The 26,792-nt window shown below is 48.6% G+C and overlaps 1 protein-coding gene across 1 annotated transcript; it reads left to right on the top strand.

Moving 5' to 3' along the window:
- The first annotated feature begins 670 nt into the window (after positions 1 to 670).
- LOC136315256 (prokineticin-1-like) lies at positions 671 to 5,425 on the top strand. Its single transcript, XM_066246703.1, has 3 exons — positions 671 to 837; positions 3,722 to 3,847; positions 4,590 to 5,425. The coding sequence occupies exons 1-3, from the start codon at positions 766 to 768 to the stop codon at positions 4,716 to 4,718; spliced, it is 327 nt and encodes a 108-aa protein (XP_066102800.1). The 5' UTR covers positions 671 to 765; the 3' UTR covers positions 4,719 to 5,425.
- The last annotated feature ends 21,367 nt before the right edge of the window (positions 5,426 to 26,792 follow it).

Genomic DNA, 26,792 nt, shown 5'->3' with positions numbered 1-26,792 from the left:
TAAATGACTCTGATTGTATTACCTTGAAAGTTTTCATGTTTTTTTTTTTAGTAAATCCCCTAGACAAATGTTAATCTTGTTAATGTAACCTAAATCTTGTCAAATGTTAATCTTGTTAACGATTATGTCATGCTGTCATGCCCCCCAATCTGTGTATAATCAAAGGGTATATAACCAGCCCCTGAAATATAATCAGGCGCAGGATTTGGGCCTGCAGACGCCCCCTGTCAGCCATATGCGGCCGGCATATATAACAAATCTCTTTCAATAAAACTCTTCAAAATTTATCTGGACTTGTGTCTCTACGTGGACTCGATGAAGTGAGGTACAGTGCCTTTCAGAATCTGGGGTATGGGACTTTATAACATTTACCGAAGTCCTTCCCTGCCCCAAGCAGACAGGGATGCCCAGAGGCAGAGAGGACAGCGGGGGAGCGATGCATGTGACTTCCTGGGTCATGCAGTTGGGAGACAGAGAGCAAACGTGAAAGCCCCCAACGTGTTTCTCTTTATCAGTTTTGACGGTGATTTGACGTCATTAGGGATTCAGGTCTCGTTCTCTTGTCTGAGATCATCCGCGTAACACTGGTGATGGGGAAGGGAAGACAGGACACAGTGTCCACAGGCATTCGAGACCGGACGATATAAATCTGGGAAGAGGGAGGGGACCCCAGAGCCGGGTCTTCCTCGCTGGCTGCAGGAGACTGAGCTGCAGGAAGCCAGAGGCAGCTGAGCGGACCTGGTTTTGTCTGCACTCCAAGTGACCATGAGAGCTGTCACGCAAATCATAGTCTTGCTCCTCCTGGTGACCGTGTCTGACTGTGCTACAGTCCCCGGGGTAAGTCGGCTAAGGTTTCCCTGGGTTTCAGGAGGGTGTCAGGGTCTGAATGGGAGGGAGCCAGGCACCCGGGCGGGGTGTGTGTGTGTGTGTGTGTGTGTGTGCAAACCAAAGGGCAGAGAGGTTAGCCATCCAGTGGCACTTCCGAGTGTTTGACATGGTTTTTCATGAGTTGGACCTCGCTCTACTAAACGGCTCTGCTTTGGAGAAGCTGTGTGTATGCACACCAAGTCCTGTTTTCAACGCGTGAGGAGAACACTGAGCAATTTTAAAGTTCGGACCTTTGGTGAAATGAAGGTTCTTATTTGGTGTAATAAACCTTTATAAAGTGGATCAGCATCTTCCAATATACCTTCTGTGTAAGTTTGGGCTTTCCTCTACGGTCTGGTGTGTGTGGCAAGTTTCATTTATGCGGCATGTTGGCTTCATTAAAGGCAGGAGCTTATCAGCGTCTATCGGGGGCTGTCAGCCTCTGGCTTCTCTACTCTTAACAAAGGCTGTCCTGAAGCTCCCTTGTCCTCACTGCCGGCAATGATTTCACTCTGTGCCCGGTTCTGATAGGAACAGGGGTGGCTCCAGCAATTGTCCAAGCGACACCCAGAAGGAAGCGTGGGGTAACCGGGAGAAATGTCTCACGGCGAGGTTTGTGCAGCCGGGCTCTGCACACGTGAGCAACTGAGTACTCAGGCCGTGGGTCTCTCTCAGAGGTTTGGGGCACACACTGTGTTCCGGGGGTGGGACCATTCCTCTTTCAACAGGAAGGAATGGTTCACCTGGGAGCTACCCAGATAAAAGCAGCGAGGAAAAGCAAAGGGAAATTCACTCTTATCTTCGCTCCTCCAACTTTCCCCCTAGAGCAATGGTCGGGAAACCCAGTCAACAGAGCCAAATATCAACAGTACAACAATTGAAATTTCTTTTGACAGCCAAATTTTTTAACCTTAAACTATATAGGTAGGTACATCCCTTATCGAGGTAGTGCCCGCACATGGTATTTTGTGGAAGACCCACACTCAAGGGGCGGAAGAGCCGCATGGGGTTCACGAGCCGCAGTTTGCCATCCAAGGCCCTAGAGAATGAAAATGCGGAGAAATACAAATGATTGCTGAAATCGACTCAGTTTTCTTGTTCACAGGAAGGACAGCGCCCATCTTCTCTTTCTTTTTAAAGGACAAACACTGAGTTTCAGAGAACAGAAAGAAAAAGGCTTTTGAGACCCAGAGAACAACAAAATGGTGTGGGCAGCATCCTACCTAAGGAATGCAGACCCAGAGGCTGTGCTCTCAGTGCTGTGGAGATTGGGGAGGGCGGGTCACAGGAGAGAAGTCATGGGCACCCCACCGACAGGTGGACACAGCAGGTCCCCAGTTACGGACCCTGTGAGCTCTGAGCTCTGGCCCAGAGTGGGGGCAGGAGGCAGGTGTGAGAGAGGTGGGACTGTCTTTCCTCAGGGTGACGCTTTGAAAAGCACAGAGAGAGAGAAACCTGGGGGAGAGGACATGCCCTCCAGTGGTGACGTGATGTGCTGTGGGAGGGAGACCCGGGCGCGGAGGGCAGGTCGGCACCTCCGGCTCCGTCCACACTCCATGTGCCTCTGTCCCTGTCTGACTCTCAGTCAGGGACCGGGTTCTACCGTCCCCACACTCCTCTGCTCCCCAGACTGTCACTGCCCCTAATTCAGGCCTGGGTGGTCCTGCCTCCCAGCGCAGGACAGCAACGCCTCCTCCGTGGGAAGAGAGTCAGGTGGGGTCCACTTGGCCCTGACCTGGAGCTTTCGGGGGCCGGCTGGTGTGTGAGACGTGCCCTCACCGGGTGGAGCCCAGCATGGACGGGTGGTGGCACCTGCAGCTCCTCTGGGTGACAAGCAGCAGGGCATCCTCCACTTCCCTCCTGGGCTGAGCAGTGTGGAGGGTCGAGTTCACACCCCCATGCAGGCAGCAGAGGGCGCTCCGTGGCCTCTTGTTGGAGGAGAAGAGCAAACCAAGACCCAACAGGGAACCGGAACCGCAGCCTGAGAAGCTGCGAGTGTCTCTGGAAGCAGAAAGTTAGGGAGCGCCCCCACCGTGGCCCACCGGTCTGCGGCCGTCCAGGGCGCTGTTTCCCCCAGCCCGAGGTTCTGTTTAAAGCGGGCTCCTGTGGCCTTCTTTACAAATAGCACCTTCCAGAAACCAGGCAGGGCCCCTCAGACCCCGTCTGGGAGCCCCGCCTGAGGGGTCCACTCCTATCTGGTGAGGAGACAGCTGTTCACTGGGCACCGGAGCCTCAGGTGAGGCTGGGCTCCTGGTGGGGTGGGGGAGGGTGAGCAGGGGGAGGGAGGCCCCAACCCCGGTACTGCTGGGTCCAGGGAAACGCAGCGCTGACCCCTGGGAACTTGCGCCATGGGGCCCCTCTCTTCCAGGATGTTGAATTAATTCAGTCCCATGGGCTTCAACAGGTGCCTTAAAGGCTGTCTGTCTCCTAAGCTCTCGACTTGTTAGAGGGGCGACCTGCCTCCCTGTTGAGGGGCCACAACGGAGCTCGGGAGGTCCCTCAGGTCCACGTTCGATGCTCCACTGAGCCCTGAGCCTCCTGCTGTGAGGGGATCAGAGGCAACAACGCAGGACCTCAGGTGTCCTGTGAGGCTGGGGTGGGGGACCACTCAGCGGCCCCCAGTGGTTGCTGCTTTGTTATTGTTTGAGAGAGAGAGAGAGAGAGAGAGAGAGAGACAGGTACGTCGACCTGCTCCTGTATGTGCCCTGACCGGGGAATCAAACCTGCAACCTCTGTGCTCCAGGATGACGCTCCAACCCACCGAGCTATTTTGGATGTACTTTTCACTTTTGGTTTCTCTCAGGAGGCACTAATGGGCTCTAATGACTCCTTTCTCACCTCTGTCCCCTTCCAGGAATGTGAAAGGGACATCCAATGTGGTTTGGGCACCTGCTGTGCCATCAGCTTGTTGGCTCGAGGTGTGCGGGTGTGCACCCCACTCGGGGGGAGAGGAGACGAGTGTCATCCCGCCAGCCGCAAGGTACGGCACAGGTTTGCTTGGGACACACAGCCAATGAGATAGAGCAGGAACCACTCTTCCTACTGAGTGCTATTTGCAAGTTTGAGCCTCTTTACAACCATATGTGGTAGGCTTTGTTATTAACCCATTTTACAGATAATAAAGTTGAGGCAGAGAGTGGTTAAATAACTTGCCAGTTGTCACATAGCTCGTAAGTGACAAGCGTGGGATTTGAACCCAGGCAGTGTGACACTAACTATGGTCTTAATCGCTCCTGCTCTTCCCCCTGAAGAGCCTCAGAGGCTCAGCAATCCTCTGGGTGAGTCACAGGCAGAGAGGGTGTCTGTGCTGCCCTGCTGCTGCCCAGCACCCACCCGTGTCTGCACATAGGGATGAATTATGAGTGGTAGTCACTGAAGGGACGTGTAGGTGAGTGTGTGTGTGCACGTGTCCAGGCAGCGAGGGGTCAGCAGTGTTGGGGCTTGTGCAGTTCCTTAGGGTTGGAGGTGGACAGCATTGTGCTGTGGCAGGTCCCGTAGTCTCAGGAGCCAGTGTTCAAATCCTGGCTCCTCTACCAATTAGCTGTGTGACATTGGCACATTGCTTAGCCACTCTGTGCATCAGCTTCCTCCTCGATAATAGGTGTTATTGTGCTCAGCTGGGGGTCATGAGGCCCTATCCAGGGTCAGCTGGTCAGAAGCTCCAGCCCGGAGGCCTGTGTGCCTTGGAGGAAGTTGTCATCCTTCTCTTCCTCTCTCCCCAGTTTCCCTTCTCCGGAAAACGCCGGCACCACACCTGTCCCTGCCTGCCCTACCTGCAGTGCTCCAAGGGCTCGGATGGCCGGTACCGCTGCTCGAAGATAAAGAAAGTCAACTCTTCAAAGGCTGAATGATCTCAGGACCCCCCTGCCCCCCATGATTCTTGCAGACACAGCCTAAGATGGTCTCTATTTTATTAGTCACATGGCCCAGCTCTCTATTGCCCCCTAGCTGTCCCTGTGGCCACTCCCCACACTGCCCACTGGGATTCCACCCTCAGGCACACACCTGTGCATCACCGGGGGCGTGGCCCTCTAGGCCACGCCTCCCTCCTCCCTGCATGTTCCTCCTGAACCAGCCTCCCAGTACAGGCCCAGGAGCAGGCCTCCAGTTCCAGGTCCTGGCCTGCACCTTGGGCTCGTCTGTGAAGCCTGTGCATGTCATCCTGCAGAGGCCCGCGGTCAACCCTGCCCAGAGGGGAGTGGTCAGTGACCTCATCAGATGTGAGGAGCCAGGGTACCGCTGTCCTCCAGACAGTGGCCTGCCCCCTAGGCCAGAACCACAGGGCATCTAAGGTCCTGCTGTGCACACTCTATCAATAACCAGGGAAACCCCATTCCCATTGCCTCCCTAAAAGACAAATTGTTTTGCCGGTCAGTCAGTGGTTAGAGCATCGTCCCAAACTGCTAAGGTTGTGGGTTAGATTCCTGGTCAGGGCACATACGGGAAGCAACAATGAATACACAACTATGTGGAACAAGAAAGGAATCCTCCCCCTGCCCCCTCCCTCTCTTCCTTTCTTTATATCTCTAGAATCAATTAATAAAAAATGATTTAAAAAAGGCAAATGGTGGGGTTCTATCTAATGCACTTTAAGAACTAATTAAGGAGTTACCTTAAAGAGCTCTGCTCCAAGGCTCAGCACCTGAAAGCAGGTCTGTGACCTTGAGGAGGATGGGCCGGCCTCTGCCCAGCTGGGGGAGGGACACGGAGTGAGGGGAGGGGCAGGGGGGGGGCATTGATTTCAACACAGGGAGGCAGCTACCAGCAGGGACCACAGCCAGGCCCCACAGGCCCCACGCCCACTGGATAAGGCGTCCTGCTCCAGAAAGCAAGGGCGTCTGAAGATCACAGCAATCTGTCTGGAGGCTGTGTCACCAGCCTCCTTTCTTGTCTAAAACACCAGCTCCATAAGCACCTCACATGTGGACACCTCACATGGGGATGGGCCCCAGGCTCACTGGGGACAGGGGGGAGATACCCGAAGCTGGATCCCTCACCTGTGGGCTGCAGAATAAAAGCTCGAATGAGGCTGAATGGCCATGCTGTCCCTGCTGTGCCTGTGTGGGGGACTTGGGCGGGACTCGGCTGGGGCCTCCTCCTAGCTAGGGCAGGGTCTTGGGGAAAGTGCATTAAGCATCTTAGAATAAAGAAGGAGAGGAGCTCAGCGGCCACAGCTCGTGGGTTAATGGTCACGTGTTGATGGTTGGAGGCAGGAAGGGAGCCGTGACTGGCATCGGGTGGGGAGACTCCCCACTGGTGACATCTGGATGGCTCGCAACCCCCATTCCTACAATTCTGTCCCTTTGGCTCAAATACTTTCACCACCATGTGTGCATGAAGGAGTCCATCTCAGGGATGGGCTTGCAGGTCCCTGAGCCTCTGTCTTTACCCAGGGCCTGGGAGCATCCCCTAAGGACTACAGTGCGCATTCTTCTTCTTTCTCCTCCTCCTTCTCCTTCTCCTCTTCCTCCTCCTCCTTCTTCTCCTCTTTCTCCTTCATTTTATTTTATTCAGCGAGAGGAGGGGAAGCAGAGACAGACTCCTGCATGTGCCCCCTCCAGGATCCACCCAGCAAGACCACTAGGGGGCATGCTTTGCCATCTGGGGCACTGCTCTGTTGCTCAGCAACTGAGCTCTTAGTGCCTGAGGCAGAGGCCATGTTGTCATCCTCAGCACATGGGGCCTACTCACTCTAATCGATCTATGGATGTAGGATGAGAAGAGAGAGAGAGAGAGAGAGAGAGAGAGAGAGAGAGAGAGGTGGAAAAATAGATGGTTGTTTCTCCTGTGTGCCTTGACCGGGAATCAAACCCGGTCAGGCCAACGCTCTACCACTGAGCTAACTGGCCAGGGCCATGGATCCTTCTTACTTCAATTTCTAGTCTAGAGAAATGCTAAATGTAGGATGAAAGTATGTCATATCTTCCTGTTTCTAAGAAGCCTCCAGGACTGTGGTTTCTGAGCCTTGGGTGTTCCTGCCCACCCTCATTTGCCCTTGATCCCCTCAGTGTTGTGCTTGGCAGGGGTTGGGGGTCATAGCTTAGGATAGGCAGCTCTCCTGCAGGACCGACTCAGGCCAGGCCTTGCCCACACGGAGGCTCCCTGCTCTGCTGGGAGATGTGAGGGCTGCAGGTACCAGGTGCCCACAGCACAGAGCGCCCCTCTCTGTCTCACCTGGGAGTTGGTCAGTGTCCAGACCTGCCAATGGTTTGAAACACCCACTTAATCTAACTGGACCAATTCCCACATTTTTATATCAGAATTTCGGGTCCCTGGATGGTTGGCTCAGTGGTAGAGCGTCTACCTGGCATGTGGAAGTCCCAGGTCGATTCCTGGTAGGGCACACAGGACAGGCAACCATCTGTTTCTCCCCTCACTCCCTTCTCTCTCTCTCTTTCCCTCCCACAGCCATGGCTCCATTGATTTGAACACATTGGCCCCTGGTGCTCCACCTCAGGCACTAAAAATATCTCCCTTGCAAGCATGGTCCCAGATGGGCAGAACACCGGCCCCCGACCGGTGTTGCTGGTGGATCTTTGTTGGGGCACAAGTGGGACTCTGTCTCTTTATCTCCCTCTTCTCACTTTAAAAAATAAATAAATAAAATTTTAGAAGTTTTTGGAATGTATCATTGATCTCTGCCCCAATTCTTCCTGTTTTTCCCAAAGACTGAAGGATCAAGTTGAGGTGGGAGCCCGGGGAGGCTAAGAAAAGTTTGGGATTTTTTTATATCCAGGGCATATTGTTATAGAAAAACAATCTACTTATAAGTGGAATAGCTTCATAATAAGCGTATCTTAGAAGAATTAAATTAAATTAGTATTAGGTGAAAAGCACATCCCTCAAGACGCAGGCCTTTCAGGGACAGCCACTCCCCACCTCTCCTTCACCCCAATCCTTTCTTCCCAATCACTGGAGTCTTCTGCCCTCTTGTGGCTGAAGCGGGGATGGCACAGAAATGCTGAGGGGGGAAAAATGGAAGCTTATGAAACGTGCAAACTTCCCAAAGCAGATGGGGACCCATGTCCAGATACCCCCAGGAGTTAGACGCACTCAGAGGCTTAGAGGGGCAGTGCTTTCTCCTGCGGAAAGAGGGCTGCAGTTCTAAGGAGCACAGGAGAAATGGGTCCTGCCCCATCCTACATACTTCTCAGAAGCCACTGTCATCTTCCTGTGAGACATCTCTCCCTCTTTCCCCAGGTGGGCGGGGGCAGATGGAGAGAGTGAATGGCCCTCCCCTCTGTGTGTGCTAGTCCTCTGGGTTAGTGTTTCCATCCCCCCCTCACCCCAGTGTCCAAGTCTGAAGTTCAAGATCAGCCTAGGTTTTTCTTCTTTTTTACGGTCCCTTCTCCCGGACTTCCATGTCAACTGGTCACCAAGCTGTTTCTTTTGCCTTCTTGTCCCTCCAGCCGTGCCACCTGTGCAGCGCCTCTGACCGGCATGGTCTAGGACAAGGGTTGGGAATCTATGGCTCGCGAGCCAGATGTGGCTTTTTTGATGGCTGCATCTGGCTCACAGACAAATCTTTAATAAAAAAAAAAATAATGTTAAAAATATAAAACTTTCTCATGTATTACAATCCATTCATTTCCTACCACTCATGTTCATGGTTGTGGGTGGCTGGAGCCAATCACAGCTGTCCTCTGGGACAACACCAAATTTTTTTTTTTTTTAAACCAAGGATTCCCTGATTGTGGGATTGAATTGCAGCCTTCTTTTATTTATTTATTTATTTATTTATTTATTTATTTATTTATTTATTACAGAGATAGAGTGAGTCAGAGAGAGGGATAGACAAGGACGGAGAGAGATGAGAAGCATCAATCATCAGTTTTTCATCGGGACTCCTTAGTTGTTCATTGAGTGCTTTCTCATATGTGACTTGACCGTGGGCCTTCAGCAGACCGAGTAACACCTTGCTGGAGCCAGCGACCTTGGATTCAAGCTGGTGAGCTTTTTCTCAAACCAGATGAGCCCGCGCTCGAGCTGGCCACCTCGGGGTCTCAAACCTGGGTTCTCCGCATCCCAGTCTGACGCTCTATCCACTGAGCCACCGCCTGGTCAGGCAACACCAAATTTTTATTGGATAATGCGTAACATGCAAGGGTCATTGTGAGGTCAGGAAGTAAACTTCCCTACTTTTAATCAAGTAGTCAGGTAGCTAGCTGAAGAAATTCTTTTGATGAAGAAGATGGCTAAAAGAAAAGATGAGGAGTATTGTACTTTGCAGCAGGAATGGACAGAGGAATTTTCCTTTGTGGAGAGAGCAGGTTCTGCAGTGTGTCTAATATGCATTGAAAAAATTGCATTGATGAAACGGTCAAATATAAAGCAGCACTTCGACACATGCCATACTACATTCTGCCTCAGTGTTCCCATCTGTAGACTGGCATTCATAACAATGAGCAGTATCTGCCTCTGAGGGTGCTGTGAGGTAGCTAGCACATGCAAGGCACTCAGGATGGGCCGGCGCACTGAGTTCCGCTGACATGTCAGATACTTTTTTGTTTATTTATGAAGACAGCATGGACAGTGAGCGCTGAGAGTCCCGTGCCTCTGGGAACCAGTTCACCACGCCTGTGATACCGGGAGGCATCTCTGTAGAGGGTAAACTAATAAAACTGCCAGGAAGGAGTAAGAACCTTCACCTGGAGGTTCCTCGAATCCCTAGAATTCAAACACGGAGGACAAAAATGACTGTTTGTCCAGATTGTGTCTGTTATTGTTATGACGTCCAGAAGCCCAGGTTTATGGGGCAAAGCTCCAAAACCACTCTGTTTGGGAACATGGATACGCCAATCTTATCCAAGTGCATCTTGATACCTTGCTTAAACACATGAGGCACTGTTTCATAGTAAAATGAAATATTTCCTAGAAAAAGCAGAAGGAGGTGGGATCTGGATTCTCTCTTAGCTGTTGTTGGCTTGTGTTCAGATGAAACCTGCTGAAGTGTGTGTGTGTCCTCTGAGACAGGCCTCACCTGGCTGGTGGCTGCCCCCTCTGGACCTCAAAGTCAGTTTCCTTTTTTTTTTTTTTTTTTTTTTTTTTTACAGAGGCAGAGATAGACAGGGACAGACAGACAGGAACAGAGAGAGATGAGAAGCATCAATCATCAGTTTCTCGTTGCGCGCTGCGACTTCTTAGTTGTTCATTGATTGCTTTCTCATATGTGCCCTGACCGTGGGCCTTCAGCAGACCCAGTAATGCCTTTCTGGAGCCAGCGACCTTGGGTCCAAGCCAGTGAGCTTTTTGCTCAAACCAGATGAGCCCGCGCTCAAGCTGGCGACCCTGGGGTCTCGAACTTGGATCCTTCCGCATCCCAGTCCGACGCTCTATCCACTGCGCCACCACCTGGTCACTGTCATGTCCACAGAAGCCCCAGGGGGAGGTGTTAACATGCTGAATCCCAGGCTGCGCCAGAGACTCAGACTGGGTGGGGTTTGGAATGAGCCCCTCGGCTAGGACTGAAGCAGGTGGTCCCGTCCCAAGAGAAACACGGCCCTACCTTCCCCTGCCCCACAGAGGAAATCAATTAAACAGAGAATGGAAATTTCAGGTTTCTGCTGGGTTGCAGCCCTTCCCACACACGTTTGTTGGCAGGTTTCTGTACCAAGTGCACTTGGTATTCTCCTCAGACTCTTAGAGAGCAGTTCCCAATGTGTGCTTCTCAGAATATTCATCCCACAGGCTGGTCCTGTTTTCTCCCTGTCTCATGTCTCCCCGTTTGACATTCGAACTCTGTAGAGAACCAGGGACACACTTCTTCCCACTGGGTCCTCTTGGCCTTCAGCTTTCTGCTCGGTTGACTGTCGCTGCTCAGACCGTTCCTGTTGGCTTGAGTGCGAGGGAGCCTACGGTCCTGTGTGCTGTGTGGCTTTTTGGGCAAAGATCAATGACGAGGTTGTAAATGTCTTAATTCATTTGTTGTAAGGTACCAAAAAGCTGCAAATTAATATTAATATTCCAAGAGAAAAGGTCAGGCTTTCCTGTCCTTTTTTTGGAAAATGGAGGGAAAGGAATGTAGAAGTCTCCTGACTTACAAAGGACAACTAGAGTCATTTGGTTTTAGATTCTCTGAAAGGACTAAGGTTATCTGAAGAACTCCCTTCCTGGAATCCTGAGATTAACATGTACCTCTAGGCAATGGAGGAGAGGTAGATACTAAAGGGATTTGTGAATGACTCTGATTGTATTACCTAGGAAGTTTTAATGTTTTTTGTTTTTTTTTTGTAAATCCCCTAGACAAATGTTTATCTTGTTAATGTAACCTAAATCTTGTCAAATGTTAATCTTGTTAATGATTATGTCATGCTGTCATACCCCCCCAATCTGTATGTAATCAAAGGGTATATAAGCAGCCCTTGAAATATACTCGGGCACACGACTTGGGCCTATAGATGTCCCGTGTCAGCCATATGTGCCCGGCTTATTTAACAAATCTGATCCTTCAATAAAACTCTTCAAAATTTATCTGGACTGAGTGTCTCTACGTGGACTCAATGAAGTGAGGTACAGTGTCTTTCAGAATCTGGGGTACGGTACTTTATAACATTTGAGGGCTTGTCTGGGATCCGGTGTTTCATGTCACCAGATAGAGACACCCCTCATCGAAAGGACTCTCTGCTGAGCTGCCAGGCCTCGCTTGAATTTTGAGGAGAGGCGCCACCTGAGACTTTTCAGGGCTCCTGGTCTTCCTGTGGGGTCCAGACAGTTCTCTGGTAGTTACCTCCTTGTTCCCAAATTCGACAATTTCGATAATTCGGCAGAGAAATCAAAGAGGTTGGTAAAGCAACTCTTATTTGCTTTACTGAATTTTCTGGCTTTCCTCTGAACTCTTGCTTTCGCTTTTCTGTTTCGGACTAGAAGTAGGTAGAGTGGATTGGGGGGCTTTATTGAGTTGTGACTCTGGAGATGTGGAACTCCGGTGAGGTAGGTAGGGCTTTCAGAACTGTTTTGCTGTATGTAACTAGTCTATAGTCTTTGTGTTTTGGGGTACGGTGAAACAGATGAGACGTGGTCATATGTTCTCAGCACACTCTCCAAGACCGAGATGTCGGTGGGGAGTTTCAGTGGTCCTGCCTTGGGTTTTGCTGGGGAACATCTGGTTATACTCTGGAGGGGCGATTGGAGAGGACTGGGTCCTGCTCCAGGCTCTCGGGGGTATCAGTTCTCTAAGAGAGGTATTAGTAGGGACTTTATCCTCCCCAGAACTTCCAGAGGTCTAGTTGAGCTCTCAGTAGAATGCCAGAAGAGGGGACAATTGTTTCTGTCTCTGGGAGGGCATTGTAGAGATTGGGTCCGTCCAGGATTAGTTAGTCTTGCATCGCACTGAATCAGTGGAGACTGAGCTAGCCTGGATTAATGAATCTTGGCCTGGACTTCCAGAGACTTCTCTCTTCTCTGTGTTTGTCAGGATCTCAGTTTTTGTTTTTAATGTGTCTGCCTAGAAACCCCTGGTTTAAAGAACTCTCTGGTGCTGCGGCCAGTGTGTACCTGAGAGGCTACGAGGGGGAGCCCTTCCCTCGTCAGTGAGGTACAGTACCTTTTACAATGTGGGGTATGGTGCTTTCCACTGGGGGAAACCCCTCCCTCATCTATCAAATTTTGTCCTTGTTTATCAGAAAATATCTGGTAGAATTTTAATTGAAAAAGCACACTCATTAATCGTTTTTGTGAAGTCTTTGTTTAATGCGTAATTACATCTGTTTCTAAGGCCTGAATTGAATTTTTGCATGCAATATTAGAAATTTCTGGGCAGGCCCTGGCCGGTTGGCTCAGCGGTAGAGCGTCGGCCTAGCGTGCGGAGGACCCGGGTTCGATTCCCGGCCAGGGCACATAGGAGAAGCACCCATTTGCTTCTCCACCCCTCCGCCGCGCCTTCCTCTTTGTCTCTCTCTTCCCCTCCCGCAGCCAAGGCTCCATTGGAGCAAAGATGGCCCGGGCGCTGGGGATGGCTCTGTGGCCTCTGCCTCAGGCGCTAGAGTGGCTCTGGTCGCAACATGGCGACGCCCAGGATGGGCAGAGCATCGCCCCCTGGTGGGCAGAGCATCGCCCCATGGTGGGCGTGCCGGGTGGATCCCGGTCGGGCGCATGCGGGAGTCTGTCTGACTGTCTCTCCCTGTTTCCAGCTTCAGAAAAAAAAAAAAAAAAAAAAAAAAAAGAAATTTCTGGGCAAAAGTAAAAGGAAATTTGTAAAACAAGCCCGAGAAATATAAAATCTCTTGGATCCAAGACCCCTAGCTTCCGGGCTCTGATGCCTCACCTAAAGAAATTATTCTCTTCTGTTGGTTCCTACTTCTGGTCTTGTGTTCTCTATAGTCAAACACCCTTTATTGCGGGCGCTAGTTATTGTCTGTCTTGTCTTTCTTGCTTTTTGTGTGCTAATTCCTGCCTTCTCTCTGGGCAGTTTGAAGTGTTTCTCCAGCCTCTGGGAGAAGGGCTGAAAAGCAAGCAGATTGGGTGAGAAAAGAGCGGAAAGCAGGGCCAGGACGTGTTATGTGTGGAACAGCGGGGGAAGTGCGCTAGGGTAAACTGGCAGGGACAACTAAGGGTGAAGTGACTAGAGAAAGGATAGAATAGAAACTAGTCTCAGTTTTACCTATTTGGAAAATACAGGGTAGGAATAGCATTAAAGATGAGAATCTTGCTTTAGAAAAATCTTAGATGGCCTGACCTGTGGTAGCGCAGTGGATAAAGCGTCGACCTGGAATACTGAGGTCGCCGGTTCAAAACCCTGGGCTTACCTGGTCAAGGCACATATGGGAGTTGATGCTTCCTGCTCCTCCCCATGTTCTCTCTCTATCTCTCCCTCTCTCTCTCTCTCTCCCCTCTCTCTCTAATAAAAATGAATAAATAAAATCTAAAAAAAAAAAAAAGAAAAATCTTAGAAAAAAAAAGAAAAGAAAGAGACAAGACCAGGTAAAAAGGATTTAGAAATTAACAAACCATGAGTGTGGACCTTGCTGGTTATCAGTTCTTTGAAAGTAAATTGCAATTCCAGAATAAATAATGGGATCATGAGTAATAGAATTATAGAAATAAAATTATCAGGACATTCCAGAAGTATTACTGGGGTCATGAGTAACAGGATTATAGGGGATAGGATTATCAGAGACAGGCCCTGGAGCTGCCTCTCCCCTTCTCCTTCCTAGGACATAAGGGTCATCTGAGCCCTCCATGATTGGGATTAATGGCTTATGGCCCTCCACTAGTGTAAAATTATAGAAAAGTTGCAACACTCTCCGGTGGGCCGAGGAGGTGTTGCGCCCTCTACAAGTCTCTTAGTTACATAGAAGACATAGAGTTCATAAGGGAAACCCACTGCATTAGCCATAATAGTAAAAACTGTAAAAAGAGCCTGACCTGTAGTGGCGCAGTGGATAAAGCGTCAACCTGGAAACGCTGAGGTTGCCGGTTCAAAACCCTGGGCTTGCCTGGTCAAGGCACATATGGGAGTTGATGCTTCCTGCTCCTCCCCCTTCTCTCTCTCTCTCTCTCTCTCTTCCCTCTCTATAATGAATAAATAAAATCTTTTAAAAAAATTAAAAAAAAATAAAACTGTAAAAAGAAAACAGGGAATTGTGGTATTGAATAAAATATATTATGCTCACTTTGTCAAAGACGGCGCTGCCCACGAGGAGGCCGTCGCCCAGGTGATATTAATGTGTGTCTCTGTGGGCAGGTAGAATCCTTGTAGCCTAGGGCTTGGTTTTGGGATTAGGCCTTTCCCACCCGTTTTGCTGTGGGGCGGTACAATCCAATCATGCCTCAGAGAAGTGTCTGTATTAGAGACTTCCCTGTTTTGTATATTGGATTAAAGGTTTGGAATCTACACTATAAAATGGGGGCAGAACGAGAGCTTGCTCTCTTGGCTCCTGAGATTATCATTAGAGGAGAGAGCAGAGCAGAGAGCAGAAGGAGGCCACATGGAGGAGGCCAGGAGAAGCAGCCAAGATGGCGGAGTGCTGAGTGAGATGCCAGTTTGTGTAGAGTTTGTATCTGGGATAAGGAAGGAGATGGGGAACTGAGGAGAATAAGGCTGGTGAGCTAGAAACCTTTGATTCTAGGAAACTCGGATAAGTCAGTGGCTTTGTGAGCACTGAATGTGAGTGGGTTTTGGAGCCCAGTGTGTATTTTTACTTGCCCGCTGGGTGCAAGCTAGAATTAAAGATGACAGCCTATCAGTTTTTGGCTCCTTGTTTCTTTACCGACTGTCCGAATCCAATGCGAAACTGCATGGGCCAGGCGGCTGTGATGGTGGCCCTGGCCATGACTACTGGCTTTACATGTGGGAAAAATTGGAAACCTCATATAGGCTAAAGCAACTCACTATTAGGAAAGTAATTTTGTGAAAATTGTATTTAGCTGCTCAATGCAAGGCAGTTAGTTTGCAGGTGGCAGATTGATTCAAGTCCTGCTTGAGAGAAGCCCCATTTTCTTGCTAAGGAGCTTGGCTACAAGACAAACTGCAGAAAAAACAAACAAACAGTAAAAGCAACAGACGCCACTTTCAGTTCTTGGAGTCTGCTTCCCCCTCAGGCATCCATCCCGCCCCTCATGATTGACTTGATAGTGTAAATTCCTATAGGTCAAAAGAAAGTTAATATCTCTTTGCCAGCTGGGTAGTTTGTACCAAAGACCCCTTATGGTGTAAAAAGTATTTTTCATGTTAAAAATGTATATGTTATTTCAAAGATCTTTTGTTAATTCTTTTTATCTGCTGTTTCATATCCCTGTGATGTTAAAATCTTAGTTTGAATATTTGGAAAATATGTAATAATTGTTAATAATGTCTTTTTATGTAATGTTCAGTTAATTATCATTTTGAAACAATATTGTTTAATTCTAAGTAATATTAGAAAAAGAGCCATATCCTGGAACTCCTGCAAAACTATTTTTATCATACTATTTGTTTAAAAAATTTTTTTTCAATACCAATGTACTGAGTTATTCTGCAGCAGAGAGACTCTGGAATCCTAAAGGAGAGACCAAAACCTGTTTTTCTTGATTTAATCCAGCTAATAATGATGATTTTGTCTTTTTCCAAAAGTTATATAGACAGAAAAGGACCCTCAATGCCTCAGTGAGATCTTCTGAGCATGGCTTTTAATCTATAGCGACAAAGAAAGTAATAGAAAAGTCAAATAGAGCCCAGGAAAATACCAGCTCTTGGCATATACCCTTAAATGCTCCAGTGCCCCAAAGGGGCTTCATAGGATTCCATGAGGGCCATGCTTCAATAGTGGAAAGAAAGGTCATCGAGCTACAGCCTGCCAGGCTTCTTGGCCTCACCAGGGGACATGCCTTTGCTGTGGAAAAAGGGACATTAGATGGTAAGCTGCCCCCTTGCTCTGTGGAGGGAGGGTTCAGTCTCTTCCAGCCCTAATCCAGCTGCTGTGACCTGACCTTGCCCAGCCTGCTGGGACCTGCCACCGAAGGATTAAAGGTGCTCAAGGCCATTGGCCCCCATCTCACGTCACAGTTTATGAGTCTAGGGAATTTCTTCCAAGCAGCAGGTAAACTGATCTCATTTCTTGTGAACACAAGGGCCATTTACTATGCTTTGCCTGAATATTCGAGTTTTATTTATCCCTTGAAGATCTCTACTGTGGATATTGACAGTCTCATCTCTGTTGCTTTATTTAATGTACAGTGTTGCCTCTATTTCTCTTTTCTCAATGCCCCTGTTGTTCAAATAAGTTTGTAAATATGATATATATGTTTGCTCGCTTATAGTTTATATTGGGTACGGGGGACAGGCTGTAAGCAGGCTGGGTTTTTATAGCCTAAGGCTGATTTTTAAGACTAAGCTTTTCCTCACACCCTTGACTGATTGTATGATGTGGGGTGGTGCACTCTCATGAGGAATCCCATTATGCCTCAGATAACTGACTTTGTATTAGAGACTTTCTTGTTTGTATATTGGATTAAAGGTTTTGATTTCTATACTATAAAGTGGGGCAGACCAGGAGCTTGCTCTCTTTTGGTTCCTGCTATCACCATTGCAGAGGCCTCCTTGATTCATTGCCTTTATGGGAAAAGCAGATTTTCTGTTTTTCCCTTGTTCTCTCTTGTGGCTTGCCTGTCTTGGTGACACATCAATAAACAGAATGGCCCACCATCCTCCGACTCTGCCATTTCTTTACCGTCTGCCTGAATCCAATGGGAACCTGCATGTGAATGGCCATGATGGTGGCTCCTGGCCTTACAACTGGTGTAGTTTGTGGCAGGATTCAGCAATCGGTATGGTGCTGCCACCCCTTGAGGGGTGGGGTAGAGGACTGGTTGCTGCTCTGGCTCCCCATGGCTGTCCTTTTAGGGGCCGTGGGCTACGTGTTTTTTACTCAAGAGGAAACTGGGAGTTCTGTGTGAGAAGCTGCCCAAGGTCAAAAGCTTCAGTATGAATTGCAAATTGAACGGCAGAAAAGGTTGGAATTAGAGCGAGCACTGGAGAAGGAATTATGGGTTTGTGAGTTGCAGCTTGCCCTGGAAGCTGAACGTTTGCACTGGCAGTTGTTGGAGAAACAACTGCAAATTCAAGAGCTCGAGCCTCAGCTTCTGGCCAAAAGCCAGCAGCCACAGGAGCCTAAATGGTCACCAAAGGAGCAGCAGCATCCATGCCGGTGGCTTGGCTTTGAGTCAGCGGGAGCAGGCGCTTGCAACTCCTCTTCTGAGGATGAGAAGGCTCAGGCTGAAGCTGCCATATGCACACTGAGAGCCCGACCAGTTGTCGCCAAGAAGGTAAAAACCCAGCAACAAAGAGTCCCTCAGGGGCAGCCACAGCCTCCTGCCCAGGTAATGGAACACTCTGTGGTCTAGCCCTATACCCAGGCAGAGCTGATGGAGTTGGGGGCACAATTTAGGCAGAAACCTACTGAATCCCTGGTAGCCTGGTTACTATGATTATGGGACATAGGGGTGAATGGCATCATGCTCTCCGGAACAGAGATGGAGAAATTGGCCGCCATTACCACACACTCCTCCTTGAGGCAGCATCTTCAGAACTGTCATGGCAACCAGGAGACCATACCCTATCAGAATGGGTGATGGCTGCCATTCGTATGGTCTGGCAGAATGCTGGAGAATTGCCGGGGGCAATGAGTCGGTGGCAGTGCTACAGTGAGTTAGTAAAGGTCCTTTGGGAACTAGGTATGAAGAATGCTGTTTTCAACCCTGGGTCCCGTGGGCCAGACGAGGAAATGCTTATGGCAAAAATGAGGGACTTTATCCTTGCTAGTGCCCCATCAGCGCTTTTTGGGTCAGTTGTGGCTATCTTGGGCCCCTATGTGGGGCAGCCCATCAATGCAGTTACACAGATGGTAGCAGATTTGGGACAGCTGGAGGCCACTTGGGATCATAAAGCAGTGAGGGCTGCTGCCTATGTTGCCCCCACAACTAACAAGGGAAACGGGCCTGTAAAGGTTACCCAAACGCAGATGTGGGTAGATTTGATTGTGGCTGGAGCAGATAAGGGGAAATTGGATGGCCAGTTTAATAAAATTCTTTTGGAGCTTTGGCGGCAGCTTAAACCAGAACAGAAGTTCCAGCCACTGAGACGAAAGGCCCCAGCAGCTACCAATAAAATGTTTGGTGCACAGGTAGCTCAGTTACAAGATTATATGGTAGAGACAGCCGAGGGAGAGGAGAACCCCCACGACCCACTGTACCAGTTTGAATAGGAAAAGGGCCGAGGGACCTGTCTAACAGGGATGGGTGGGGTTGGAGGCCACACGTGAAACTGGCTATCCACTGGTCCCCTTCCAATGTACAACGGGTGTTGGCCTTGGTGGATACAGGTGCAGAATGTTCCCTCCTCTATGGAAACCCAGAGCGGTTTGCTGGGACCCCAGTGGCCATTGACGGTTATGGGGGCCAAACTGTTCAAGTGAAGCCAATAACTATTCCATTGGGGATAGGGAGACTGCCTCCTAAGCCATGTAAGGTGAATGTATCTCCTATTCCTGAATATATTTGGGGGGTAGATGTCTTGCAAGGACTGTGGTTGGAAACTACAGCTGGGGAGTTCCAGCTGCGGATCAGGGTTGTGAAGGCAGTGTTGCGGGGACACGCATCACATTCCCCTTTGCAATTACCCACACCTCGGCGTGTGACTAACACCAAGCAGTACCGCCTGCCAGGTGGTTATGAAGAAGTCACAGGGACAGTCCTCAAACTAGAAAAGGTGGGGATCATCCGGCCAGCACACAGTCCTTACAACTCCCCGGTATGGCCTGTGCGCAAACCAGACGGAACCTGGAGAATGACAGTGGATTACAGGGAACTGAATAAAGTTGTTCCCCCTTTGCACACTGCTGTTCTCTCGATAGCTAACATGATGGATCGGCTAAGTCATGAGTTGGGGACATACCACTTTGTGGCAGACTTGGCCAATGCTTTTTTCTCTATTGAATATATTGCATAGAGTCGAGACCAATTTGCCTTCAGTTGGGAAGGGAGACAATGGATCTTTACAGTGTTACCCCAGGGCTATTTGCATAGCCCTACCTTGTGCCCTGGGCTGGTGGCTGCTGACCTGGCTAAATGGAAACAGCCAGAGGCAGTTTGCATGTACCATCATATTGATGATATTATGCTAACTAGTGATTCTCTTCCAGAATTGGAGCGAGCAGTCCCTACCCTGCTATCCCATCTGAAAGCATGTGGCTGGGCAGTCAACAAGAACAAATTACAAGGACCTGGGTTATCTGTTAAATTCTTGGGAGTTGTCTGGTCGGGTAAGACAAAAGTTATTCCTGACGCAGTTATAGATAAGATTCAAGCATACCCCATGCCTACTATGGTAAAACAGTTACAGGAATTTTTAGGTTTGTTGGGGTATTCGTGAGCATTTATACCCCATTGGCTCAGTTACTATGCCCCTTGCACAACCTTATTTGGAAGGGGGTTCGTTGGGATTGGACCGAGCAGGCGCAAGGTTCATTTGTAGCAGCTAAGAGAGCTGTCAAGGTGGCACAGTCCTTGAATGAGTTTGATCCTGCCAGGCCCTGTGAGCTGGATATTCATGTAACCTCGGTGGGGTTTGGATGGGGCTTGTGGCAACGGACAGAGCGGTTAGGAAACATATTGGGTTTTAGTCCCAGTTGTGGAAAGGTGCTAAAATTTGTTACTCAGTGGAGAAGCAGCTGGCAGCTGTGTATGCTGCTCTCCTGGCCACTGAGAGTATTACAACCACAACACCAGTTACAGTCAAGACAACATACCCTATTGCAGGATGGGTGAGAGATTGGGCAACCAAACCACGTAGTGGTATGGCCCAAATGTCCACCCTGGCCAAGTGAGGTGCCTACCTGCAACAACATTGTGCTCTTAGCACCAGCCCATTGAGGGCAGAACTGCAGGAGGTCTTGGGTCCAGTCACCTATGTGACCTTAGAGTCAGGTGCAGCTGGGGCTCAGGAGGCAGAACCTGAAGTCAGTCCCTACCAGGAGGGGCGGGTGCCCATTCCCGAGGATGCCTGGTATACTGATGGTTCCAGCAGGGGCCAACCTGCCAAATGGACAGCTATAGCCTTCCATCCGGCCACTGAGACTATTTGGATGGACACGGGTACAGGCCAAAGCAGCCAATGGGCAGAATTAAGAGCTGTTTGGCTATTTGCCCATAATGAACCTTCACCTCTGGTGATCTGTACTGACAGCTGGGCTGTGTATCGTGGACTGACCCTTTGGATTGCTACTTGGCACATTAACCAGTAGATAGTAATGCACCGTCCACTATGGGGTCAGGCCATGTGGCAGGACTTATGGGAAATAGGACACCAGAAGCAGGTGACAGTATATCATGTCACGGGGCATGCCCCTCTAGCCCATCCTGGGAATGATGAGTCAGATACGTTGGCAAGGGTGCGATGGTTAGAGACTGCACCTGCAGGTGATGTGGCATAGTGGCTCCACCGGCGCCTGCTCCATGCAGGACAGAAAACTATGTGGGTTACGGTTAAGGCTTGGAACTTGCCTGTGTTCTATGCAGAGGTACTTGCAGCCTGTGAGCAATGTGCAGTATGTTTCAAGGAGCACCCTCAGAGACCACTGGTGTCACCTGGACAGATCCAGAGGGGTCATGTCCCACTGACACAGTGGCAGATAGACATCATTGGACCCTTACCAAAGTCAGACGGTACCAGTATGCAGTCACTTGTGTAGATACTGCCACCAGTCTGCTTACTGCTTATCTCACCCATAACCCTGACCAGAGGGCAGTCATACAGGCTCTGGACCACCTGAGTACTGCATACGGGCGACTGCTGGTCCTTGTAAGTGACAATGGTACCCACTTCACTGGTTCAATGGTGAAGCAATGGGCTCAAAAGCTGGGGGTGGATTGGAAGTACCATGTTCCCTGCCACCCCCAGGCTGCTGGTATCATTGAGTGGTATAATGGACTCTTAAAGCAGGGACTGCAACAGGAGGGGGGCACCAGCTCCCTTACTGGATGGACACGTCGCTTATGGACAGCACTCCAGATTTTGAATAAGAGACCTCGACGGGGTAGCTCAGCTCCAGTAGAAGCCCTCCTGCATCGAACAGCTGCCCCCATTCAGTTGCAGATACGCACCAAGGACATTTTACTCAAGCCAGGTTTTGGACACCAGGACAACGTGCTCTTGCCTGCCCCAACAGCTTTTCTTAAAGGACAACGGCTTCGATGGACTTGGCCCTGGACTGTACAGGCCCCCATCTGAGATGGGTGGCCTTGTTGGCACCATGGGGAAAGGGGCTAGAGGTGGACCTCCAGTTAACTCCTTGGGCAACCAGCACCTGGCCACCTAAGGTAGAAGTGCGTTATCCCTTGAGTTCTCAGGAGGACAGCATTATGAAAGACACCTTTGTAATTTCTTTATGACCAATAATGAGTTCTCTTATTTTACTACACATAGAACCAGCAGGTGCTGGTGTATTGGCCAATAAGGTTTATATGCTTGCTCAGGGCAGCCTCTGGTGCCAGCTGCGGTGCTGTCTGAAGACAAAACTTGGGCCTGAATTCTGCCAAAGAGAAAAGATTTGCCTCTCTTGATGTCCCTGACAGCACTCATTTCGCCCATAGCTTTTGATTTGTTAATCCTATTGCTGTAGTTGGTACTGTTTCTGTTTATGCAATGTATCCCACTCCTTGCACAGTGACCATCACGGAAGATACCTGGGGATTACATTGTGAAGCGAGAAAAAGGGGTGAAATGTTGGTCAAATAAGTTTGCAAATATGATATATATGTTTGCTCGCTTATAGTTTGTATTGGGTGTAGGGACAGGCTATAAGCATGCCTGGTTGTTATAGCCTAAGGCTTAGTTTTAAGACTAAGCTTTTCCCCACACTATTGAATGTTGCATGATGTGGGGTGGTGCACTCTCATGAGGAATCCCATTATGCCTCAGATAAGTGACTTTGTGTCAGAGACTTCCTTGTTTGTATATTGAATTAAAGGTTTTGGTTTCTACACTAGAAAGTGGGGCAGACCGGGAGCTTGCTTTCTCTCAGTTCCTGAGATTAGCATTAGAGGAGAGAGCAGAGAAAGGCCATGTGGAGGAGGCCAGGAGAAGCAGCCAAGATGGCAGAGTGCAAAAGGAGAAGCCAGTTTGTGCAGAGAGAAGGAGATGGGAAACAGCGGTGGATAAGGCTGGTGAGCTAGAAACCTTTGATTCTAGGAAACTCGGATAAGTCAGTGGCTTTGGGAGCCCTGAATGGAAAGGGAAGTGTGTTACCACTGTGTGTATTGCTTGCCCGCCAGGTGCAAGCTAGGATTAATGGTAATGGCCCACCAGTTATTGACTCCCTTGTTTCATTACCGTCTGTCCGAATCTAATACGAACGTGCATGGGCCAGGTGACTGTGATGGTGGCTGAGGCTACTGGCTTTACACTGTTATGTTGGTTAGAACTTTAATAATCTAGTAGGCTTTAGTCGTTTTATTGTATTGGGATACTTATTATAGTATTTGTTAACATTAGCTATTTGAATTTTATTATTAATTGAATGACTTTCCAGTCTGCCTCAAAATAGGAACATAATGATTCAAATGAATAGATGTCACCCCAAACCAGTGGGGCCTTGGGACCCTTGTTGCCAAAGGGTTATTCAAAACCAATTAGAAAAGGATTTTGCCATAAGAGAGGAATAATTAGAAAAGCCAAACTTAGAATTTATTATAGAAGACATAATATCTGAATGTTTTTGTTTATGTCCAAGTAAATGCTAATCAAAATAAGGGAGTTATAGAGAGAAACAGGGAAAAAGGAGTTTTCCCTTTTCCCAGGGAAACATTTAGAGATAGAGATTAATAAATATTTGACAATTGTTAGGAAGTTGTTAAATAGACTTCTTTCCAGGTTTAGCTTATCCATTCTAATGATGGGTCTGCATTTGAGTCTAAAGGTCTCACAGCTAGTACGAAAGAAACCCAATATTAAATATTAAATTACATTGTTCCCACAAGCCCCAAAAGGTTCAGGACAAGTAAAACGCATAAATCAAATCATAAAGGAAACATGACCACTCCTTCCTTAAGTACTTGAAGGATTTACAAGTTACTCAGCAAACTCTTCAAAAGATTGTCCAAGAGGTGTTTCCAACATCACCAGGAGATCCAGTACATCACCCGAGGACTGACTTTCACGTGGACGGGTCCACACACCGTGATCCTGACAGCTCCCACTGCTGCTAAGGTAGAAAAACGGCGTGCCTTACTCCAACCACAAACCGGAAGCTGGTTGGTCTACGTACGGCAAATGTATGAAGAAACTCACCAAGGACTCCTCTTTTTTAATCAGACTTTGAGAAAAGAAAAACTAGGGTAAAAAGAAAGTCTACTTAATTGTCACTAAAGGTTAAAGGTTTCAAAATTAAGAGTTCTGAAAAAAGTAAATTGTTATAAAGGCAATTAGTTTTATATAAGTTGCAAAAGGTTTGTACAATTTATAGAAAATCAATTAGTAATATTTGTTTCTTTAGTGAACTGTATTGCTATTAATACTTGTGAAGCCAGTATCCATGGCCACGATCACAACTGCCTGACCCATGCAGGTTCGCATTGGATTCGGACAGTCAGCAAAGAAACAACGGAGCCAAAAACTGGTGGCCCATTGTGTTTAATCCTAGCTTGCACCCAGTGGGTAAGTAAAAACACACACTAGGCTCCAAAACCCACTCATTCAGTGCTCACAAAGCTACTGACTTATCTGAGTTTCCTAGAATCAAAGGTTTCTAGCTCACCAGACTTATTCACCTCTGTTCCCCATCTCCTTCCTTCTCCCTGCACAAACTCTGCACAAACTGGCTTCTCACTCAGCACTCCACCATCTTGGCTGCTTCTCCTGGCCTCCTCCACATGGCCTTTCTCTGCTCTCCTTTCTCTGCTCTCCTTTTCTGCTCTCTCCTCTAATGCTAATCTCAGGAACGAGAGAGCAAGCTCCCGGTCTGTCCCACTTTATAGTGCAGAAATCAAAACCTTTTTTTGTTTTTTTGTTGTTTTTTTTTAAGATTTTATTTATTTATTATAGAGAAGGGGGGGGAGGAGCAGGAAGCATCAACTCCCATATGTGCCTTGACCAGGCAAGCCCAGGGTTTTGAACCGGCAACCTCAGTATTTCCAGGTTGGTGCTTTATCCACTGCGCCACCACAGGTCAGGCAGAAATCAAAACCTTTAATCCAATATACAAAATAGGGAAGTCTCTAATATAAAGTCACTTATCTGACGCATGATGGAATTGCACCACCCCACATCAAAAAGGGTGGGAAATGGCCTGACCTGTGGTGGCGCAGTGGATAAAGCGTCAACCTGGAAATGCTGAGGTCGCTGGTTCGAAACCCTGGGCTTGCCTGGTCAAGGCACATATGGGAGTTGATGCTTCCAGCTCCTATCCTCTCTCTCCCTCTCTGTCTCTCTCTCTCCCTCTCTTTCTCCTCTCTAAAAATGAATAAATAAAATTAAAAAAAAAAAAAGGGTGGGAAAGGCTTAGTCCTAAAACCAAGCCTCAGGCTACAAGGATCTTACCCGCCCACAGCCCGCCCCCAACACACATTAATATCACCTGGGTGATGGATAAGTTAATATCCCTACACAACAGCCGCATGCTTTTCAGTAAATTAAGTCAAAGATTTGACTTAGGATATAAAGCCAGTGGGGAATGTTGTAAGGTACTGTAAAGCCAGTAGCCACAGCCACCATCACAGCCGCCTGGCCCACGCAGGTTCGCATTAGATTTGGACAGATGGTAATGAAACAATGGAGCCAAGAACTGGTGGGCCATTAGCTTTAATCCTAGCTTGCACCTGGTGGGTAAGTAAAAACACACAATGGGCTCCAAAACCCACTCATTCAGCACTCACAAAGCTACTGACTTATCCGAGTTTCCTAGAATCAAATGTTTCTAGCTCACCAGACTTACTCACCCCTGTTCCCCATCTCTGCACAAACTTGCACGAACTGGCTTCTCCCTCAGCATTCTGCCATCTTAGCTGCTTCTCCTGGTCTCCACGTGGCCTTTCTCTGCTCTCCTTTCTCTGCTTTCCTCTCTACTGCTAATCTCAGAAACCAAGAGAGAGCAAGCTCCCGGTCAGCCCCACTTTATAGTGTAGAAACCAAAACCTTTACCAATATACAAACAAGGAAGTCTTTGATACAAAGTCACTTATCTGAGACAAAATGGGATTCCTCATGAGAATGCACAATTCCACATCAAAAAGGGTGGGAAAGGTTTAGTCTTAAAACTAAGCCTTAGGCTGGCCCTGGCCAGTTGGCTCAGTGGGAGAGCGTCGTCCTGGCGTGCAGAAGTCCTGGGTTCGATTCCCGGCCAGGGCACACAGGAGAAGCGCCTATCTGCTTCTCCACCCCTCCCCCTCTCCTTCCTCTCTGTCTCTCTCTTCCCCTCCCGCAGCCTAGGCTCCATTGGAGCAAAGATGGCCCGGGCACTGGGGATGGCTCCTTGGCCTCTGCCCCAGGCGCTAGAGTGGCTCTGGTTGCAACAAAGCGACGCCCCGAGGGGCAGAGCATCGCCCCCTGGTGGGCAGAGCGTAGCCCCCTGGAGGGCGTGCCTGGTGGATCCCGGTCGGGCGCATGCGGGAGTCTGTCTGACTGTCTCTCCCCGTTTCCAGCTTCAGAAAAAAACAAAACAAAAACTAAGCCTTAGGCTATAAGATCCTGCCTGCTTACAGCCTGTCCCCCCACATCCAGTGCAAACTACAAGAGAGCAAACATATACATCCTATTTACAAACATATTTGACCAACAGGTTATAAAAAGCTGCAAATTAATATTAATATTCTGGGAGAAAAGTTCAGGCTTTCCTGTCCTTTCTTTGGAAAATGGAGGAAAAGGAATGTGAAAGTCTCCTGACCTACAAAGGATGACTAGGGTCACTTGACTTTAAGTTCTCTGAAAGGATTAAGGTTATCTGAAGAACTCCCTTCCAGGAATCTGAGATTAACATGTACCTCTAGGAAAAGAAGGAGAGATAGATACTAAAAGGATTTGTGAATGATTCTGATTGTATTACCTTGAAATTTTTAACTTTTTTTTGTAAATTCCCTAGACAAATGTTAATCTTCTTAATGACTATGTCATGCTGTCATGCCCCCCAACCTGTATGTAATCAAAGGGTATATAACCAGCCCCTGAAATATACTGGGGGTGCACGATTTGGGCCTGCAGACACCCCAAGTCAGCCATATGCGGCCGGCATATATAACAAATCTCCTCCTTCAATAAAACTCTTCAAAATTTTTCTGGACTTAGTGTCTCTACGTGGACTCGATGAAGTGAGGTACAGTGCCTTTCAGAATCTGGGGTACGGTACTTTATAACATTTACCGAAGTCCTTCCCTGCCCCAAGCAGACAGGGATGCCCAGAGGCAGAGAGGACAGCGGGGGAGTGATGCATGTGACTTCCTGGGTCATGCGGTTGGGAGACAGA

Source organism: Saccopteryx bilineata, chromosome 11 (assembly GCF_036850765.1).
Source record: "Saccopteryx bilineata isolate mSacBil1 chromosome 11, mSacBil1_pri_phased_curated, whole genome shotgun sequence".
In the NCBI taxonomy this organism is placed as follows: Eukaryota; Metazoa; Chordata; class Mammalia; order Chiroptera; family Emballonuridae; genus Saccopteryx; species Saccopteryx bilineata.
The sequence above is the reverse complement of the archived record's forward strand: the minus strand, read 5'-3'. Positions and strand labels throughout refer to the sequence as shown.

Coding starts and splice junctions, on each gene's coding strand:
- LOC136315256 (XM_066246703.1), top strand. CDS start 766: ATGAGAGCTGTCACGCAAATCATAGTCTTGCTCCTCCTGGTGACCGTG. Junction 838..3,721: donor ACTGTGCTACAGTCCCCGGG/GTAAGTCGGCTA, acceptor GTCCCCTTCCAG/GAATGTGAAAGGGACATCCA. Junction 3,848..4,589: donor GTCATCCCGCCAGCCGCAAG/GTACGGCACAGG, acceptor CTCTCTCCCCAG/TTTCCCTTCTCCGGAAAACG.